Source organism: Myotis myotis, unplaced genomic scaffold, assembly GCF_014108235.1.
Source record: "Myotis myotis isolate mMyoMyo1 unplaced genomic scaffold, mMyoMyo1.p scaffold_m19_p_5, whole genome shotgun sequence".
NCBI lineage: Eukaryota > Metazoa > Chordata > Mammalia > Chiroptera > Vespertilionidae > Myotis > Myotis myotis.
Genome location: NW_023416357.1, coordinates 106,420,734 through 106,442,157, shown reverse-complemented (window position 1 = coordinate 106,442,157; position 21,424 = coordinate 106,420,734). Strand labels below are relative to the sequence as shown.

Below are 21,424 nucleotides of genomic sequence, written 5' to 3'. Positions count from 1 at the left end.
AGAAAGTGGAAACCACTGGAACCCTTTATACCAAAACAGTAAATCAAATACAATACTGTGTATCTTTGGGGAAATTGTGGAGTCTTGTTCCACCGTAAAAGGCTGCTGTGGCTAAATGCCTCCCCCAAATTCACACATGGTGTGAACCCAAGGCTAATGCTACTCTGGAATTAGAGCCAACCATTATTTGGGACAATGGCAATGGCTACTATCACAGGCCAGCTGCACAAGAATAGCTGTGGACTCACAAAAGATCTCACTAGTTGTGGGAGAGAAGAGTGAACTGGTACAAGACTGAAATTCTCTTTAGCTACTAGCATCAGCTTTTGTTACCTTAGACAAGGTCTCTTCTTAATAGAAGGCATTCATCAAATTATGGCAAAACCCAATGAGAGTCATTTATTGCAGACATTTATTTCACATATAAGTTTTCAAGAAGACATCTAAGTGAACATCAATACAAAACAAAGAACAGACACTTATATTTGGAATAAATTCAGACAGGGCAAAGGCTTGTAGCTACACCAGTCACTCAGACACTACTGGCCTTGCGGCTTCCCCAGTTGAGTCTTGTCTGTCACTGGCACCAGACCTCACAAGATAGGCTTTCCTTACTCAGCCAGCTACCTGCAATTGGCTAACAAGGTGACTCGGGGTGTCTGTAGGAGAACACACGCCATCTTTCCTTCTCTCCTGAGCAAGCTCCTGGGCTGCGCACAGCATCCTTCTGCCTGAAGTGGGCAGTGGGCTCACTGGCAGGGCAGCCTGTTCTTACAGACTCTTCCTCATCCACACCGTGCTCCACAGCCTCACAGAACCTTAGAGTCAGAGCAGTCTGGGCAATCAAGTCCAACCTCTCTTCAGATAAGCAGCTTCGGCCAGAGAGAGGCTCTGATCTGTAGAAGGACTCAGTAAGTGGCAGCAACAGGACTAAAACTTGTCTCTTTTGGCTTCTGGTCCAATGCTCACGCCACCATGGCAGGCAGCCTGGGCTGGGTAAATATATGTGTTAAGTTTTCCTCTTTAAAGAAGTAAAGTTCCCTTCCAGATGAACAAATTAGGCTGTTTGTGTAATAAAATCAATAGTAAGAACTGGAGGTATTTGTGAGAGTAACAAAGCAAGCCTAGCCAGAGAATATAAGCCAGTTTCCAAAGTGCCTTGGGAAAGGTGTCAGAAAAGAAAAAGCCTGTTTATTTATACCAGGGGTCCTCAAACTACGGCCCGCGGGCCACATGCAAATACAAATATTGTATTTGTTCCCTTTTTGTTTTTTTACTTCAAAATAAGATATGTGCAGTGTGCATAGGAATTTGCTCATAGTTTTTTTTAAACTATAGTCCGGCCCTCCAACGGTCTGAGGGACAGTGAACTGGCCCCCTGTTTAAAAAGTTTGAGGACTCCTGATTTATACCATTTAAAAAAGCATAGGATTTGAAACAATTTTCAAAGAAAGAAGACAGGATTAAATAAATATAGGTTTTAGGTAGATGGTTAAGGTAGGTTGTAAATTTTGTTGGGCTTTCTAGCAGCGAGAACAAAAGGAGAAAAACAGTAAGTTATAAAAATCACAGTGTTTTTAAAAATAACTTTTTTCCCCCCCTCAGGATTAGAGCTGCAGTGCTGGTACTGAGTTCTAAAGCAAGCTTTCTCTGCAGTGGTCATAAAGGCAGTGCTATGTGGTAGAGAAGACACCACTCACTTTGACTTTCACACTCCTGCTGCAAAAGGATACAATGCAAGGAGTCTTGTTGAATGGTGGGCAGGACCTTCTGTCTCCTCAGAACAGAGACAAACTTCACTAAGTTAACTTTAATACATGTCTCAGCAGCCCATTTGCAATCAGGAGTATCTGCAGGGGAACCCAAACTCCACCTGAGCTTGATCCCAGACATCTGAGATGACAACAGAATCAGTCTCTACAGGAGAGACTGGGTGGGAACCTTTCTGCCACTAGGGAAGTCTGAGAGACAGAGGGAAAGAACACGATTTTAGGCGTTAGAAAAACACTTTTGCAAGTGAAGGTGGTTTTCTCACGATTGAGTCACTGACCTTTATAACTTGCATGTAATTGGCTTTACCTTTTGCTGCAATACTTCCTCTGCCATATTTCAAAGTCCTTGAGTACAGGCACTGTGCTCCCTTTTTCATTTTTGCATCCCTCACTGTGCCTAAAACATGGCCTTAACACACAATGGTGCTTAATAAATATTTCTGAACAAATCACCTTTCCTGAATCATTCGTCAGCCGATATAATTATCAATCCTATGTACGTATTACTAAGTGGTGACTTCTATTAATGTGCACCTTCTCTAGAGTTGGAATTCCAGAAGGTCTACACAGTGTAAGCACACGCCACTGACACTAACACATCTTACTGTGCTCGCTCAGCACACTACCAACATGAAGCTGCACTTACCATTAAGTCTATGATTTAGACAACACACACCTGAGACCATACAATAATGTATGTCAACGGTAACTGAGAAATAAAAATGATTAATAAAAGAGAGAAAAAGAAAACCTGACAACACAGAGGAAGTTAATCTGTTCAGATGTGAACACGCATAACATTTCCAAGTGTAAAGGAGGTCATTTATCACCGTTTACCTGAGTCACCTGCCTTCCAGCAGGCCACACCCTATGCTGGCACCCTAACTGCCTACCCCTCTTGGTACTCTGCTGAGCAAGTTTCAACGGATTCAAATGTAGTCAAAGGAAAAATATTATCTCCAGATGTGTTCAAATAAGAGAGCACATGGCAAAGGAAAGGAGATAAGATCAGAAGAAGCGTGCGCCCACAACCCTGACTCTGGTTATCTTACTACCAAACTATGACTTCTCCCTCCCAAAGCAACCAGCCTTGGATGACCAAATTTCATCTAACTTCCAGAAAGGAATGAACTATTTATCCATCTGAACCCTTCCTTCACTATGTATTGGGCTAGTGCTAGGGGGTTATCAGAAAGGTTTTTCAGATAAACAGGTAAATGAAGAAAACACTAATGTGTTCTGGATTGGAAGTTTCTGCAAATATTTCTGCTTTCACTTACTGAGCTATAGAATTGTATAAAATACTCAGGGCTCTCCAGTGAGGGTCATGATGCTATAAATAAGGTCTAGAAGCCTCAGAAAAAAGAATATTTAACAAACAGCCCTGGAAGTGCTGGTCTGGGCAGAGGTGGCTATCTGATCTAAAGCAGGCCTAAGGAGTCCTACTGGTTTTAGAAATATTTAATGTTTCAGGTCTCTACTTCTTTCTACCCCCTTAAAGTTTTAGAAAACTATGATTGTATAATATTATACTAAAGTGTGGGGTTGGGAGGCATAAATATGCCAACACACATCATGTTTTAGATAAGAACGAGAGAAGTTACAGGGAAGAACTAGAATGTATCTGAAATCCTTTACTTTAATGAGACACATCCATGAACATGCAGCCTAGTCAATGTGAGGAGAGTGTGCTGGCTCAGAAGAGCGGATAAGAGCACCTGGAACATGAAGAGGTAAGTGTGGGACATGTGGGAAACAATAGGCTGGAAAGCAGCAGCCAAGGGGATTCAGTCTCAGGGACAGAAAAGGTTGGTATACAGAGGATTATGGGTGATCATTTGCTTCTCGTCTCTACGGAGGGCAAGGCATTACTAACATGACTTCAGGGACATCACAGAGATTCTACCCTCGCTATTCAGATCAACTTCTTGACACAAAAACGGTACACAAAAAGACTTCTGATGGAAGTTATAAAACCTTTAGTCTCCTTTGTGGCTATCTTCAAAACCAAAATGGACTTGATGTAGGACTCCTGAAACTTCTACTCAAGCACGAAACTCTGTGGTCAAGTTGCATCCAGAATCTCATATGGTAGATAACAAAAAAACCTTTCAGCGTCTTTCATCTCCTTGAAAACAACTCTCACCTACATGGAAGGATCTTGAATGTTGCTGGACATAGCAATCCCATAGCAGTAGCCTCAGCATATTGAAGATAATTCCATTCTGAACTTAGACAATTTATGTTCTCCCCTTTATTAAAGGAGAAGCTGATCAAGTTAGAGGCAGAGGTGAGAACAGGATCCAAGTCTTTATTTGATTTAATTCTCAAGCTTATCTTGGGAATTACTTTATAGCTAATCAAAGATCCCAAGAGTGAGATCAGGGTAGGATGGCTAAAGGGACATGGAGGAACAGAAGATATCGTATCAAAAAGTCTTCCTGAAGTCATCAGTTCTCCCCTTATGTGGATTCTCTGGGGAATACATGGATGGAGGATGTGGCAGGAGCTTTTCTCTCACATGGACCTCCCGATGTTTGGTCAGAATAGAGCCCTTACTGAAATGTTTGCCACAGTGGGCACACCCATAGGGCTTTTCTCCAGTGTGCATTCTCTGATGTTCTCGAAATCGTGTACAGTTATTGAAACTCTTTTCACAATCCATGCATTTGTAGGGATTCTCTCCAGTGTGGACCCTGCGGTGGGCACTGAAATGAGAACTGTTGGTGAAGCTTTTCCCACACTCTTCACACTGATAGGGTTTCTCGCCTGTGTGAGTTCTCTGATGTATGATGAGACTTGAGCTCTGACTAAAGCACTTCCCACACTCTCCACAGCTGTAGGGCTTCTCTCCTGTGTGGATTCTCTGATGGGCACCAAAGTTTGAGGAGTCATTAAAGCTTTTCCCACAGTCAAGACATTTAAAAGGTTTTTCTCCTGTGTGGATTCTTTGGTGTCTAATGAGGCTCCTGCTTCTACCAAAGCACTTCCCACAGACACTACACTTATAAGAGTTTTCCTTCTGGTGGGTCATCCGGCACAGAAGACGAGCACTCCTTCCAAAGTTTTCTCCATACTTTAGAAGTCTGTAGGGTCTCTTCCCCATGAAAGGCCTCTGATGCACTACAGCTTTCCCTAAATCTCTAGGCTGAGACATCGGCTTTCCCTGTCTGATTCCTTGATGGTTTTCCCATTGTGTTCCTGAGATACATTCTTTTTTACAATATTTACCTGGATCAGTATTCTGGGGGATAATTCCTTTAGACTTGTCTATCAGCGTTTTGTGCTGCTCCATGTCCTTATATATTACCTGTGTTGCATCCTCCTTGATATTACCAATTTCAAAATCTGAAAAAAAGACAATAAAAATTTCAGAGCAGTCCTATATTAACATAAACATGGCCTTCAAGGCTTCATCTGTTAGGATTCCATGTACACTTCACTGGCATCAGGTCCTTTTACTCTTCCCTGATTCATTATGCCTTATTTTCATTCAGTTCCAAGAACATCCCATAATACCTAGTTCAAAGTAGGCCTTCAGAAATGTCTTCTGAATTGAATTGCTCCTCATCTATGTCTTAATTAACATGGGAGCAACTTGTCTTATCTCCTTGAAGTTCCTCTTTAATTCATCCTGCTTTCAAAGTATCACTTCTATCCTAAAATACAGTATATTACACTAGTGTATAGAGTAGATTCTAGTGATCAAGTCCAAATTTCTCAATGGACTTTTAAGTTTATCAGTATTTAATCATATCCTACCCAAGAGTACTTCTTTTTTCTCCTTGAATGTGCCTGTCACTGTTTTTCTGGCTGTCTCACACAGACCACACTAATTCAACCTTAGTTTTTCACTGTTCCCCAAAATAGAATGATCTTTTCCTTACTCTTTCAGCTATTGCCTATGTTCACTACAAGGTACATCTTGGATCACAGCTTTTTCTAGAAGTTCTCTCGATAGAGAGCATAAAATGGTGAAGAGACACAGGCTTTGGAATCAGACAGCTCTGGTTCTGATTCTGTCCTGGTCACTTAATTATGTGGTTTTACTTAACTTTTTACTATGAAAAATTCAAACATACAGAAAGGTAGAGAACTGTATATACAATCAGCTTCCATGAACCACTCACCAGCTTTAACAATGATCTCTCATTGCCAATTTTGTTTCATCTCTATTCCTACATGCTCCCTGTCCCCTCTACCCAGATTATTTTGAAACAAACTTCAGACACTGTATTATTTCATTCATAAATATTTCACAAGCTGTGTAACTTAGGCACAATTCAGGCTTGGTTGATTATCAAACCTTTGTTCATAAGCATTTTGCTATACTGCCTTGTTTCTACTTGCCAGTTTCAACATTACTTTACTTCCATATATTGAGTTGAAACTGCTGGAATCCCTCTGTCCCAAGCGGGACAGCTGTGGCATGAGCTGTGGGGAGGAGGCAGCCATCAATCATTCCATTAATTCAAGTAAAAAACCCTGGCAATGCCACTGTTCAATTAGCAGTTCTTTTGAAGCATTCTGAGTGGGTCGAATGCTGCTTTGGAATCTGGAGGAAGTCATAGCCTATACAAGGACAATAGAGAAAACTGGTCTGGAGACATTTACAGCAGTCTAACCAACAGACACAAAGACTGAACCAGGGTATGGGCTACAGGAACTAAAGAGGGGACAGATAGAAGTTCTACAACAGTTAAAAAAAAAGTGTTACTGCCTGGATGTAAATAATGGGAGAGAAGGCATAAAAAATATCTCTGAAGTTTTAAGTGTGGAGGACCTATAGGAGGACACAGGGAAGAGCCATGGGGTAGGAAGGATGGTGATTTTAATTTTGAAAGTTTAAGTCTGATGAGATGCTCACAAGAGTTTCCAATAGTTAGTGGGAAATACCCAGGTGGAGCTGAGAACCAGTATAAAGCCTCTCTCTCTCATTTGGTCTCTGCCTGTCCTTTTTCTCATGCGTATCACACATCACCGAGATGTTTCTGTTTTGGGCTTACTGACACCCTCCTTCAGCTGAGTTTTTCTCATATACAATTCCAAATTTCCTCCCCCACAAAATTTTTAGGAGATATAAAACACTGCTTGATCCATACAGAAAAAACTGAGGCTGAAATCCCCAAAACTGAATCACTAGAATGTAAGCTCCTTCCTTGAATAGAAGCACCATGAACATACAAACTTTGTTTTACTTTGCTATATCCCCTGTCCCTCAAACTGCACAGGACACTCAAATATTTAATGAATAAATACTCCCAAATGACATACCAGATCTACTAATTTTTCAGTAAATCACACTCTCTTTTAGACTACAACCCCTCGATGATCCTTACCATTTGGGTTTTGCAGTAGACCTGGAGGTCCCTGGAATTCTGACTCTTGTTCAATTTCTTCCTCACTCATTCTCTCACTGCCAGAATCTTCTACTATTTCCTCTTGTGAGGTCTCCTCAAGTTCCCAGCCTGTAGGTTCCTGGGGTTCAATCTCAATATCCTCTCTTTCTTGCCTTGAAGGTGGTGGGACTTCTTCTGGGGTGCTGGTGGAGGGGACAGATGCCCGAGAGTTTATCAGGGCATCCATTTCCTTGTAGAAAGCACAGGATTCTAGCACGTGACCATTTTTCACTTTGCGGTAGCTCTTCTGAAGGCTTTTGAACTTGGTCCTGCACTGTTCTGGTGTCCGGAGGAAACCACACTCCCGCAGTTGTTCCGCCACGACCCCATACAATTTGCTCTTCCTATGGCAGGACTGAAGTGCTTCATAAAACCGAGTCTCACGGAGGATATCAAGAAAAGTCTTGGTCTCCTCATAGCCCCAGTGTACACCTGCCATTCAAGGATAAAGTTCAAAGATATAAGAAAAGGCGTTTGTAGCTTCTATATAAAATTACAAAATATAAGAAGTAAAAGAAAACAAATCCCATTCACAGTAGCAACAGGAACTATGATATGCCTGGTATAAGTTTTGCCAAAAATGAGATCTATATAAAAAAATCTATAATGTTTTAAGACATAAAAGAACTAGAAAAAATGAAGAGATAGGAAGAATCAAGTTGTATTGATATCAATTCTCAGATGAATCTATAAAGTAAAAATTCCAATAGGATTTTTAACTGAAATTGATAAACTAATCTTAGTTTACTTGGTAGAGTGAAAATGCAGTCCCCCAACCTAACACTCCTCTGGTGATTAAGGATTTAGCTGTCTTTTCAAGTTAAGAATAATGGTCTGGGACACTCGGTAGGAACTTTCCCCCAAAGTTCCTATCACTTTTTTAACCAGTCTTCTTTGAAGAGCAGAACTATGTTCATTAGAGTAGTTTTTGAGGTCACCGAGTTCTCCATTTTGAGAGATGAAATGTTCTGTAAGACAAGCAGATGTCCGGCTTTTATAGCAGAACAAAAGTTTCTAGGACATGTCGGAATACAGTTTGTACACTCTACTTTTTGTGTTTTGTAAGCAGGAAAAAGTCATTTCTATCCTTACCTTACTGGGTGGTCTCTTCCAGTCCCTCACTGGATTCCTGTATTTGAGACCACTCTATGTCAGTGGATTTCCAGACTGGTGAATACCTGTGCATGCTTAACGTATCTTCCAATCTTTTTCCTGAGAGCTATTTCTTTTGAACAGGTACAGTCCTGCATACAGTCCCAGCTCTCCTGCCTGATTTATTTTTCTGTTCTGAGAACTTACCTTTTCATAAGGTAGAGAAACATTACTAGTAACAGTATACCAGGCAATGTTTTATTGCATGTTAACATTTGCAGAATGCCTCCATGCATGTCATCTCACTTAACTAACAACGCTGGCATTCTCAGTCATACTTGACAGATGAGAAAACTGAAGCTCAAAGTACTCACATGATGTGTCTACTGTCACAGTTATTAACTGGCAGTTAAGTCCTGCATGTCCCAGCACCCAAACTACACCAGTTTTATTTTGTATGGTGCATGGTATAGCTTCTTCTGTCCTTTTAATTTCAATGTCTCTGTGCTATATTTAAAATGTATCTCTTGTAAGCAACATATAGTTGTTTTTTTTTTAAGTTTGCAATTGAAGATATATTTGGGTTTACATCTACCTCTTTCTCTCCTTTCTTACCTTCTTTTAGAATTTCATTTTTTACTCATTTTTTTAGTTACACACTCTTTCACTGGTTATTCTAGATAGTATCACTACAATCTCACACACTTGACTGCTTTATACCAAGTCTCAGATAATGTTAGATCCTTAGAGCTCTCTGACTCCCACTTCTCTTCCTTCCATAGGTCCCAAGTACTCAAAATCCATGCTGTGCTCCAACCTCAAAAAGAACCCTCCATGGCCACTCAGTGCTATACTAAAACTGCACTGGGGGCAGCAACAGACACCTGAGAACACTATTAGTTATGCGGCCAGTCACAGTGATCGAGGCAAAGTGTGCATGACAGCACTCCTCAGGCCTGGTCACTTCTGGACTATTCTTTTCCCCACAAGACCACAGTCATCCATTTTCAAACCAAACAAAAGCAAAATACTTACCACTCAGGTTCTGAAACAAGACAGGGGTACCATGCATCTCAGACTTCCGGATAAACTCGATGCCCATTTCCTCACTATCAGATTCTTCTGCAGCTTCCTCCTCCTCCATCAGACTGATCTGTCCTTTAGCACCGACACCAATTCTCTTTAGTCGAGGGAGAGACACAATCTCTTTTGACTTGTCAGTGGGTGACACATGAGCTGCAGGGTTCAACAATGCATCCATGTCCTCAAAGAAGGCACAGGGCTCGAGCACGTGGCCGTTTCTCACTTTTCGGTAGCTCTTCTGGAGACTTTTAAACTTGGTCCTACACTGTTCCGGAGTTCGGAGAAAGCCACACTCTCGCAGCCATTCAGCTACAGCGCCATACACCTGGCTGTTTCTGGGACAAGCCTGAAGTGTTTCATAAAAGCGAGATTCTTTGAGAATTGCGAGAAATGTCTTCGTTTCCTCATAGCTCCAATGCACACCTGCTATCTTTTCATCTTCTAAGCCCCACTGTTGCTGCTCTCTCCGCATCTTCCCTGCATTCCTTGCAGGAATCTGAACAGCATGAACTGACTTTTCCTTGATGCAGTTGCTTCGGAGACTATTCCTTTTATTAGAGTAATGCATCCATAACTCCTTTCTTTGCTCCACCTGGGCTGTCTTGTTACAAGTAGATACTGCACTTCCTATAGTGAGAGAAACATACTTCATACTAGACGTAGAGATCATTCATTACTGCTGCCCACCTTCTGCTGCAGCATGCTCTCCTGGACCACTGTCCTTCAAAGATCCTGTCCAATCACCTTTCTTCTAGGGTCCTCAGTGCACACTATAGTTACTGGTACATGAGTTCTCTGGCACAATCAGCTACTAACTCATACAATCATTTTACTTCCCATGTATGTACCACTTATTTCCCAGCTGGTTCTTAAAGGAAAACCTTTAAGGGTACGAAACGTATTTTATTACCTCATGGTATCTAATGCTGTGCTAGGTTCAGAGTATGCTCCTGGCCAGTATTTGTTACTTATAAAATAAAGTGTGCTTATATCTGCTTCCCACACCTCCCCACCCCAACAACACACACACACACACACACACACACACACACACACACACACACACACACACTGGGCTATGAGAAATGAGAAGTAAGGATTCCTGGACACATGTGGCAAGCTAAATAGGAAAGTGATGTAAGAATCTGGAAGCAAACTCAGAATATGTTATTGTACAATCCTGTAGAGAGCAACCTGTCTTAAATGTGCGTCCTAGCTCCACCACTGACTTTATTTTTTTGATCAGGGAAGTTTCTTAATTTCTCTGAACCTCAGTTTCCTAGGGAATATCATCATCTATTCAAATAAGTGCTGGGAATACTAAGTGAATGATCATCTCTGAAGTGTCCAATGCCCACTAAGTTTGTAATAAAATTTAGTTTTCTTCTCTAGGTAACATACAAAGCGGCTTCAGGAAATTCTTCTAGAGAAATAGCATCAAATCAAACCTTCTGAAAGAACCTGGAGATGGAAGTTTGCTCTTTATTTTTACACGAGAGAAGTAAGTGCAGGGACAACGAGAGCTCAACGTCTATAAGGACCAGGCTGGCAACGTAACGGCATGAGGTGGCAGTTCAGCACGAGCTCTTATTCTGTGGGCTCGTGGTGCTTGGCATTTGCTATTTCTTTCTTTCTTTTTTTTTTTTTTTAGATAGTTCCATTTTTATTTAAATTGAGATTAAACTTGTTTTCTTTGTTTTTTAATTTTAATTTTTTTTTTTGTTTTATTGCTTAAAGTATTACAAAGGGTATTACATATGTTTCCTTTTTCCCCCTGCCCTTGACAATCCCCTGGCCTCCCCTACCCCCCAGTGTCCTATGTCCATTGGTTATGCTTATATGCATGCATACAAGTCCTTCGGTTGATCTCTTACCCCACCCTCTTCTTCCGCTCTCCCCTCCCGGCCTTCCCATTGCAGTTTGACAGTCTGTTTGAGGCAGCTTTGCCTCTGTATCTATTTTTGTTCATAAGTTTATAATGGTCTTTATTATCCATGAATGAGTGAGATCATGCGGTATTTTTCCGGCATTTGCTATTTCAAGAGATACTGGAAATCCAGATTTACAAACTAAATTTAAATTTAAAATGCTGTGCAAGGCCAAAATATGTGTATAGGCTAGATAATGAGCCATTAGTTTATAATCTATGATAAAAAATTAGGGCCGGGGTCTCTGGGCCTGGGTCTTTATACTCTATAATTATATGTGAAGGTGCTGGGCTAAATCCGTACTAAAGTATGGTCCTTATCCCACTCCTGCAGAGTTTACAAAGGACTAATTGAACATTTACTAGGTCTGGATGCTGTGTGATCCAAGACAACATTAGGAAACATCCATCATGTACACAACTAGGTAGAGGGCTGGGATGCCCACTGTTTTGGGAAGAGTGCTTTGTTACTGATGTGTCATCAGTTGGTCTTTAAAAAAAATTGCTTTCTATATAAACAACTGTTCGTTTATCTTATTCATTCAGTTTGACATGCTCCATTTTATAATCTCTATACTTCAGTGTTGCGTTTTATGTATACTTTTATGTAGCGTTGTCCAATGGAACTTTGTTATGACAGAAATGTTCTATAACTGTGTTGTCCAATACAGCTACCGAATTCCTTAAATGTGGCCACTGCCACTGAGGAACTGAATTTTTAACTTTATCTAATTTTATAAATTTAAATAGCCATATGTGACTAGTGGCTACCATATGAGATAGCACAAAGCATCTCTAGTGTATATTAGTGCATGTTTTAGGTGTATAATTTTATTTTATTTTATTTATTTTTTTTTTGCAGTTTTAATTTTTATTTTATTTATTTTTTAATTAAATCTTTATTGTTCAGATTATTACATTTGTTCCTCTTTCCCTCCCCCCCATAACTCCCCTCCTCCCAGTTCCAGCCCCACCCTCCGCCCTCACTCCCCACCCACTGTCCTCATCCATAGGTGCACGATTTTTGTCCAGTCTCTTCCCGCATCTCCCACACCCCTTTCCCCCCCAAGAATAGTCAGTCCATTCCCTTTCTATGTCCCTGATTCTATTATAATCACCAGTTCATTCTGTTCATCAGATTATTTATTCACTTGATTCTTAGATTCACTTGTTGATAGATGCATATTTGTTGTTCATAATTTGTATCTTTACCTTTTTCTTCCTCTTCCTCTTCTTAAAGGATACCTTTCAGCATTTCATATAATCCTGGTTTGGTGGTGATGAACTCCTTTAGCTTTTCCTTATCTGTGAAGCTCTTTATCTGACCTTCAATTCTGAATGACAGCTTTGCTGGATAAAGTAATCTTGGTTGTATGTTCTTGGTATTCATCACTTTGAATATTTCTTGCCACTCCCTTCTGGCCTGCAAAGTTTCTGTTGAGAAATCAGCTGACAGTCATATGGGTATTCCCTTGTAGGTAACTGAGTTTCTTTCTCTTGCTGTTTTTAAGATTCTCCTTTTGTTTGGGGTTCTCCGCGCTTCTTGGACCTGTAAGTCCATTTCTTTCACCAGGTGGGGGAAGTTTTCTGTCATTATTTCTTCAAATAGGTTTTCAATATCTTGCTCTCTCTCATCTTCTGGCACCCCTATAATTCTGATGTTGGTACGCTTGAAGCTGTCCCAGAGGCTCTTTACACTATCCTCGCATTTTTGGATTCTTTTTTCATTCTGCCCCTCCGGTTGGGTGTTTTTTGCTTCCTCGCATTTCAAATCATTGACTTGATTCTTGCGCTCCTCTGGTCTGCTGTCGGAAGTCTGTATAATATTTGTTATTTCAGTCCGTGTATGCTTAATTTCTAGTTGGTTCCCCAATATAACATCGAGGGTCTCATTAGTTTTCTTGTAGATCTCATTAAGTTTATCGGCGGCTTCTAAACAGTTCTTGAGAGACCTTAAAAGTGTGGTTCTGAACTCTATATCTTCCATTGACAATTTTGTCCTGTTTCTTTGTCTCCGCATTTTGTTATGCTTCCTTGGTGCACCCCCTAGTAGTCTTTGTGCGCAGTCTTGTAGTTAAGCCTTGATTGTTGTAGCTAATACCAGGGAGGGTTTGACCTCCAGGCCAAGTGGCTGTGAGAATCAGCTGTGTCTGCAGTGAGAGAACTTCTGTCCTCTAGGGAGGTGCTAATCTAGCCTTTGCCTGAGGCTATCCGGCAAATGCCTCTGTGCAGGGCTTGGGCGGGGCGGGTCTAGGCGTATAATTTTAGTTATATGTAGTCTTTGACTTGTAGTTTGCATATGAATGAAGTCCTACTGCTAAAGCAGAGTTTGCTTGTAAAGTGACACTTCAGTGGTGATATGTGCCTGAAAATTTATGCTATTTAAATAATTCACAACACACTATTGAGGTTATTGTATTAAAATTACTTTTTTTCTATTTATAAGATTTCCATCCACATAACAAATATTTGCTGTGCACCCACCCATGTGTCAGGCCCTGTGAAAATTGTTGTGTTTACTATAGTAAAACAAAAACAAATCCCTAAGAGACCTCGTGAATGGAGTCTTTAGAAGATGTGTGTAAGTTTACATTGAGATAATATAAATATGACACCTCTCCAATGTTTTAGTCACTAAATTATAAGCATATAAATTTTAAACTGGAACAAAGGAATGAGTGAGATAAGAGAAGATGGATACGTGGGTACTAGGTCTAGTAAGCTAGATTGCAAAAATGATTTGACAACCCATGAAAATCTTTAAAGTGTTAACATTTATAACTATTTTATCATCAGTAGAATGCATATGTTATAAATCCCCAAATCTTTTATCCAAAAAGGGAAAGAATCCTTACCCAAGGAGACCATGTTCCCAACACTCTCCTCCCTAATATCCTGGTAGAGGTCTCCGTGAGCCGGAATCTGATGCACACTCTTTTTGTAGGAAAAACCTCTCGTCAAGTGGACATCTTTCACTGGTCCCTGTAACAACACTAACGGCAATGACTACCAAGATAACCATGTGGGTCTTTGAAGGATGAACAATATTGAATAAAGCACAGAAGGGCCTTAAAGAAGAATTAAAATCAAGGAACCAAGTGTACATTGAGGCCAAATGAAACAGAAGATACTATAAAGAATCATAAGACAGATGATCCACCAATGTGTCCCCCATTACTCAGAAAAATGTCCAATCTTTTCTGAAAAAGGAACAAGGGGGGAAAGGTCTCTTGGTTGGAGTATAAAAATTTGAGGACAGTGAAGGCCCAGGAATCATTGTGACTGAATACCCTAGAGAGGAAGTCCAGGGAGGACAATACAATTTACCTGAGAACCAACAGGAAGTTTCGTGGTTGTTACTTCCTGATCTGTGGTGTTCCATTCTTCATCAGGGATGGGAACCCATGGAGAAGGGCGAGCTGTAACAGAAAGAATCAATTAGTGTGCAGGCTCTGGCCCTTTAATTCATGCTGCTTCTCCTCTTAAGAAATGAGCACGTTACAAAAAAGCAACAAATACAAACCGATCATTTTCTCCATGAATTCAGAACTATGCCTGAAACCATGGTAACTTAAAGCAGGACTCACAAATGCCAATGCTTTTAGGGAGTAAGCCGATACAGCCCATCAGGAAAGGGGCCAGGCAAGGTGTGTGGGGAATGAGAGAGCACATGTCCCATTGAAAGGGTACAGCAAAGCTCAGTCCCAGATGATGCTTCTTTGTGAGACTATGGACCTGGTATAGCCAAGCTTCTAATTTTTTTCAAGAGAAGTCAGAAATCTGGACTTTTGTGCAAAATATCAAAAGTCTTAATCTTGAGAACTAAAACCAACCAACCAAACAAAACCCCCAAACCAAAAACACTTTTGTAGGTGAAACAAAACAAGTCTGACTTGGCATGTGCATGACCTGTTTGCAACCTCTAGTATCAGTTAATCCCCATCAGTAGCTAAAGAAGTTACATGGTCCTGGACACTACAGGCAATACACCCCTTGAAAGATGGAATGAAGATAGACAAACTTATAATCAGCAAGTCTGTAGTCTTACTTCTACTTATGAACTGACTATCCAGGGAAAACTTCCAGAATAAATATTACTGTGACCAAGAATTCAAAAGCTTGTTACACTACTTTTCTATAGAAGCAAATCAAATTACTTCCTTGGAAACTTATTATTCCCTTAGACACACACATGGCTGAAATCACAGGTCTTCTTTTAGAATTCACCTGAGATATTTATCCCTCAGATTTTCTATCCTGCACACTCCTAAGTACTTCAACAGACCAAACTTTCCACTTTAGGAATTCCTTATCATTCTGGGATGTCAAAATCCAGAAACACCATGAATTTACTGTACTAAGCTTATCAGCTAAAGTAACTGGGAGTATTTAATCCACATGATAAGGGAACACACACATACACACATACTAGAAACTTCAGAAACCATTAACATTTGCAATGCATTCTATCATAATATGAATTTTGGGAGGGATAAGGAAGTACAGTATACAGTACTGGATCTTGTCTTTTGGTGAGGAGTTGTGTAAGTCAGATTTAAAGTTTAACAATAATCATGCCATTATGGGAGAAAGGAAGCTAACATTAACTGAGCACTAGTATGTATTGGCTGTCTTACACTGCCTCATTTAATCTACACCAACCTTATTATTTTCCTTTTATAAATGACAGAACGGAAGTTTGAGAAGTTACCTGACAAAGGCCACAGATAAAGAATGGCAGAGTTGGGTTCTGAACCCAGGTTGTCTGTCACTTCTATGTATTAATCTCCTGTTAATATGACTTGCCCAAGATCAGAGAGGGAGGGGCAGAGAGGATGTAAGCCTATCTTTTTACAGGAGGTTCAGTGATCTTTCCGTTCTTCTCTTTCAGCCTGACACCACATTGCTAGGGATGGAGAGATCACTGTGGACTGCAAAGGACAGGGTGCTCATTTCCTCGTGTCTGACTTGATTTGTGAATGTCTGGGGCAGCTACGAACATCAGTGGCCCCTTCTCTATGAAGTCTTATGTTTATCCTTCTCATATGCCAATTACATAGTGCCTAACTTATAAGTCAATTTTTGAAAATAAATGTCTCATTTCCCTTTCCAAACAGTTTTCAAGTTCCTTGTAGTCAGCCAAGAACACATCCACATATACACATGGCAGGACTAAAAACCACAGGCTGATTACAGAATGGAGATCCTTAAGTAACACTGTAAGACTTAAAGGTCAGCTTGGGCAGTCTAAGTTTTCCTAGGTTCAATCTTTGAGATCCCTTTTACTTATGCTGCACATATTCCCAACTATTGAAGTCTTTCTCCCCAATATTCAATTTATTCTCAAATATGTATTGAGAGGACAGTACTCTGAGCAAGTCACAGGTTAAGACTACAAAACAAATCTGCCATGGTCTGCCCTCGACGTCTCTGAGCTCTTACCATTCTTGGGTAAGGGCCGCTGCTCTCTCTTTGGGGTCAGCTGCTCCCGGTGTCCTGAGCGCAGGCTTCCAGCTTCTTCCCGAGACACCACTCTGGGCTGGGTCTCTGGCGGCAAGTCTGCCGCATCCCACGCTGCTCCACGTGGGGCCTGTTTCTCTGACTGCACAGGGCTGCAAACCTGGGAAATGAAGCCAAAGCCATAGTAAACAAAGGGAGAAAAAGACAGCAAAGAAGGCTGGGCGACATGAGAAGGAATGGCACTGCGGTCCATTCCCAATGTAGGCTCTAAGGTCAGCGGGTTAATAGAACTGTCCAGAAGTCTGGACATAAGGGAATGGAGAGTGCTCTTTAGTAATACATAGAGGGGAGATCTGTCAGGTGTGAAGTACACGCCTTCCTGTTATTAAAATAGAGATCATTTGAGTCCTCACATCTACTAGGCTCACAGAGAGAGTTATCAGAACACAAATTCACTGGTGAAATGAAAACATACTAGTAAGCTTAATCTCCATATCTCATGTCTACCCTTGATGGACACAGAAACACGCTGGCAGTCAGACCTTTACAGAAATGCAAATCCCGTGCAAGGCGAAACTGCAAATCTTGCAGGATTTCATGAGGTTAATGGAAGGGCTGCTGAAAAACAACCAGAGGATCATGCAAAGCCACCGACAAATGCAGACCTGGCAGGTAGACTGGAGAAGAGTGACGGGGTGATGGCGTTAAGGCGGCCTAAGAAGACAGGGACTGGCACAGGGAAGGATTAGAAAGGGCTCAGGGATCACTGCTTAAGTCCTTACCGCCCCCCGCCCCCAATAGTCCTCTTCAGGATCAAGCTGAAAAAGTTAAGCCCTGTGAAGCATAAATTCTCGCACAGAATTTTCTTTTGGGAAACATTACTGCCAAAGACTTGAAACAAAATATTTAGGTGAATATGGTTTAGTTTCATTTGCAAGATCCTATTTCAAGCAAAGCTTTCTATTCTACTTGCTATTCAAGTGGCTTCACTTTGAAGGTCCTTCATTAGTACCACTATATCCTATCTAATAAAAGACAAAAAGGGTAATTGACCGTACCTTCGCTATGCTTCCCATTGGCTAATCAGCGAGATATGCAAATTAACCACCAACAAAGATGGCGGCCGGCAGCCACGCAGCTGAAGTGAGCAGGAGGCTTGCTTGCTCTAGTGATGGAGGAAGCCAAGGTTCCCCCGCTGCCGCAGCCCAGCTCTGAGCTCCGAAAGCAACAAAGTTTCAATTATAGAAGCTAAACAAACCCCAGATACCTGCTTTCAGCAGGCCGTGGCCTCAGAGCTACAGCAAGCAGGAACCAGCCCTCAGCTCCAGTGACAGCAACCAAGTTTCAATTATAGAAGGTAAATAAATCCCAGAATTTAAAAAAAATACTTTAAAAAAAAGAAAAAGAAAAAAAGGAGAGGCTGGGAGCTTCAGTCGCCGGCCAGCCTGTAAACGGCCCTCAGCCCCTCACCCAGACTGGCCAGGCACCCCAGTGGGGACCCCCACCCTGAAGGGGGTGTGACCAGCTGCAAACAGCCATCAGCCCCTCACCCAGGCTGGCCAGGCACCCCAGTGGGACCCCCACCCTGATCCGGGACACCCTTCAGGGCAAACCAGCTGGCCCCCACCCATGCACCAGGCCTCTATTATATATAGTAAAAGGGTAATATGCAAACTGACCCTAACAGCAGAAAGACTGGGAATGACAGTCACTATGACACACACTGACCACCAGAGGGCAGACGCTCAATGCAGGAGCTGCCCTCTGGTGGTCAGTGTGCTCCCACATGGGGGAGCTCTGCTCAGCCACAAGCCAGGCTGATGGCTGCCAGTACAGCGGTGGTGGTGGGAGCCTCTCCTGCCTCCTCAGCAGTGCTAAGGCTGTCCGACTGCAGCTTAGGTCTGCTCCCCACTGGCAAGTGGACATCCCCCGAGGGCTGCCAGAAGGATGTCTGATTGCCAGCTTAGGCCCAATCCCCTGGGGAGCAGGCCTAAGCCAGCAGGTGGACATCTTCCGAGGAGTCCCAGACTGTGAGAGGGCACAGGCCAGGCTGAGGGACGCCCCCCCACCCCCCCCATGAGTGCACAAATTTTGGCGCACCGGGCCTCTAGTCCTGTATAATAAAAGGATAGTATGCAGACTGAACGGCAGAACAACTGACCAACCAATCAAAGCATAATATGCTAATGACATGCTAAGGGAGCTCAACTGCTCACTATGATGTGCACTGACCACCAGGGGGCAGATGCTCTAACTGGTAGGTTAGCTTGCTGCTGGGGCCCTGATCAAGACTCAGCAGATGGTCCTGGACATGCCCTGGAGCCCTACCCAGTCCCACCACAGCCCCATGGTGCACCGGTGAGGTCCCTCACCCTGGCCTGTGACCTCTCCCAATCTGGGACCCCTTGGAGGATGTCAGAGAGCTGGTTTCATCCCGGTCCCACAGGCCACTCCCCTTGGGAGGGTGCTCATGACTGGCGAGTGCTGCTGAGGCGGGATGAGTGGGAGCAGCAGGTAGGAGCTGCAGACAGCATTGGACTGCAGAGTTGGCCCAATGCCTGCAGGCCACCCAGAGGGACTCCACCCCTGCACGAATTCGTGCACCAGGCCTCTAGTCCTTCCATAATGGTGCTTTCTGCCACACACACCTGCCTCACCCCCCACCCCTCTCTTTCTAATCACGAACCTTTGGAAAACATGCTCCCACCTGCGCTCTCCGTCTCCCAGCCTCTTCCTCCAAGTGGATGACCAGGGCCACCGCCTCCTCTCCGCTCTGCGGACACTGCTGCTGAGCCCGCGCCCGGATCTTTGCCGGCAAAACGCTGAGAAACTGCTCAACGACCAGCAGCTCCAGGATCTGCTCCTTGGAGCGCGTTTCCGGCTTCAGCCACCGGCAGCCCAGCTCCCAGAGTTGACCGAAGGCCTCGCGGGGCCCGCGCACTTCCTCGTAGCAGAACCGTCTGAAGCGTCTGCGGAAGGTCTCGGACCCGGAGCTCCCCACTCCGCCCGGCGCCCACCCAGGGTCCTGCTCCGCCTTCACCACCAGGCACCCCTCGACTTGCAGCGAAGGGTCCATGCTCCACCCGGGTCAGCCTCACATCCAGCGCAAAGCGGACACACCAGCCGGCCCTCCGCGGGCACCTGCCTCAGGGGAGCGCGGGCAGGCGGCGTCGGCGGAAACAGGCCCCCCAGGCGGATGGGTCAGATCCACCCGCGACCCTCGGGACGGTAAAGGCGCACCCCCGGGGCCCCCGCACCCCGCCTCCTCCCCCAGCAAGGCGCGCTCCCACGGCGCGGCTGCCCGGGGCGCATTTTCAGCGCCGCCTAGGACTCGGCGAGGCGAAGACCGAGGGTCCGAGGGGCCGCACAGCCAGGCCGGGGGTGCTGTGCGGGTTCTAAGGGCCGGGCTCCCGGGCGGCGAGGCCCCCGGCGGGAGGGGCCGGAGGTGCAGACCCCGCCGGCCCGGGTTCGAGGCTCGGACCGGGCGGCGCGTCCAGGCCGCAGCGGCGGTCGGTGCGGCCGGCGGAGTCCCGGGCCCAAGGCGGCCCGGCCGTCCTCACGGGACCTCCGCGCGCCGAGGACAGGCCTCGAGGCGGTTCCGCCCCGAGGGGAGGGCGGCCGCGGGGACCGAGCCAGCTTTTCAGGGGGCGGCTGCCGGCTCCCCGCGCGCGGCCGGCCGCTCCGCCCGCAGACGGCGCGGGGAGCTCTGGGAACCGCGGTCACGCATGCGCCGCCCGCGACCTCGGCCGCGGGACCCGGGTGCGCCCTCCCGCCGGCGAGGGGCCGAGGCGGGAGCGGCTGCCGGCGGTCTCGCGAGAGCGCGCGGCGCGGGGACTGGCCGCCGCGGGGCTTCAGGAGCGCGAGCGACGCCGAGGCGCTTCCAGCGCAGGGATGCTGGGGTCGGGGGACGTGCGGGGATGGCGGCGGGGGTCCTCCCTCACCCCGGATCGGGGAGGCCCGAGGCCCGGGGATGAGACCGAGGTGGCGGTGCTGCCCTGGGGAGACGCTGCGGAGCGCTTTCTGCGCGGACCGGCCGGCGGAGGGGCGAGCGGAGGTGCTGTTCCTCCCGCCTCGGCCACGTGCTGGCGGCGACCTCGGCCTTGCCCTGCAGCACCAGCTGCGAGGGGCAGCAGCGCCCGCAGAGCAGCATGCCACCTGGCCCCCCTTGGCCGGGGCTTCTGGCCCGGCTCTGAGCATGTCGGTGTGGTTTGACCGTGTGGTTTGACGTGATCGGAGGGGCCCATGTCCTGATCTCCGGACCTGGTCCCACTCCCCTCCCGGCGGTGGCGCCAGATGGGCTGCCAGCGTCTCCCCGCTTCCGTGGGACCCCCAACCATCCTGTGCCCCAGACCATCCTGAGCCCACCCACTCCACCCTCTCTTGTTGACCACATGTCAGGCCTAGATCAGTGGGCAAAGCAAAAATTCCCTGTTCCGGAGGTAGAGAGCCTATTGGAAAACAAAGCGCAGTGACTTTAAATATTTTTGTTTTTTTCCGATTGGAGTTGATGTTCACTATTGTATTAGTTTCAGACGTGTAAGTCAGAGTGAAAAGTCTTAGTCTGAACTGTATGTGCACATTCTCGCAGCCCAGGGGCTGGGCTGTCTCTATCCAATAGACATTCCGGGAGGGAGGGTCGGAGAGAGGCTAAGGTGCACCTCATGTCGGCCAGGGTGGTCTTACCCAGCTTT

At 44.9% G+C, this 21,424-nt stretch overlaps 1 protein-coding gene across 1 annotated transcript; it reads right to left on the bottom strand.

The window, feature by feature from the left end:
* Positions 1–1,368: 1,368 nt before the first annotated feature.
* ZKSCAN2 (zinc finger with KRAB and SCAN domains 2) lies at positions 1,369–20,440 on the bottom strand. The gene is made up of 7 exons (XM_036310667.1): positions 19,441–20,440; positions 16,716–16,893; positions 14,601–14,692; positions 14,129–14,255; positions 9,299–9,973; positions 7,112–7,603; positions 1,369–5,120 (listed from the first exon to the last, which is right to left on the bottom strand). The coding sequence occupies exons 1-7, from the start codon at positions 19,807–19,809 to the stop codon at positions 4,201–4,203; spliced, it is 2,853 nt and encodes a 950-aa protein (XP_036166560.1). The 5' UTR covers positions 19,810–20,440; the 3' UTR covers positions 1,369–4,200.
* Between the last annotated feature and the right edge of the window lie 984 nt (positions 20,441–21,424).

Coding starts and splice junctions, on each gene's coding strand:
- ZKSCAN2 (XM_036310667.1), bottom strand. CDS start 19,809: ATGGACCCTTCGCTGCAAGTCGAGGGGTGCCTGGTGGTGAAGGCGGAG. Junction 9,974..14,128: donor TGGGAACATGGTCTCCTTGG/GTAAGGATTCTT, acceptor CTCTCACTATAG/GAAGTGCAGTATCTACTTGT. Junction 7,604..9,298: donor CTTGTTTCAGAACCTGAGTG/GTAAGTATTTTG, acceptor CTTGAATGGCAG/GTGTACACTGGGGCTATGAG.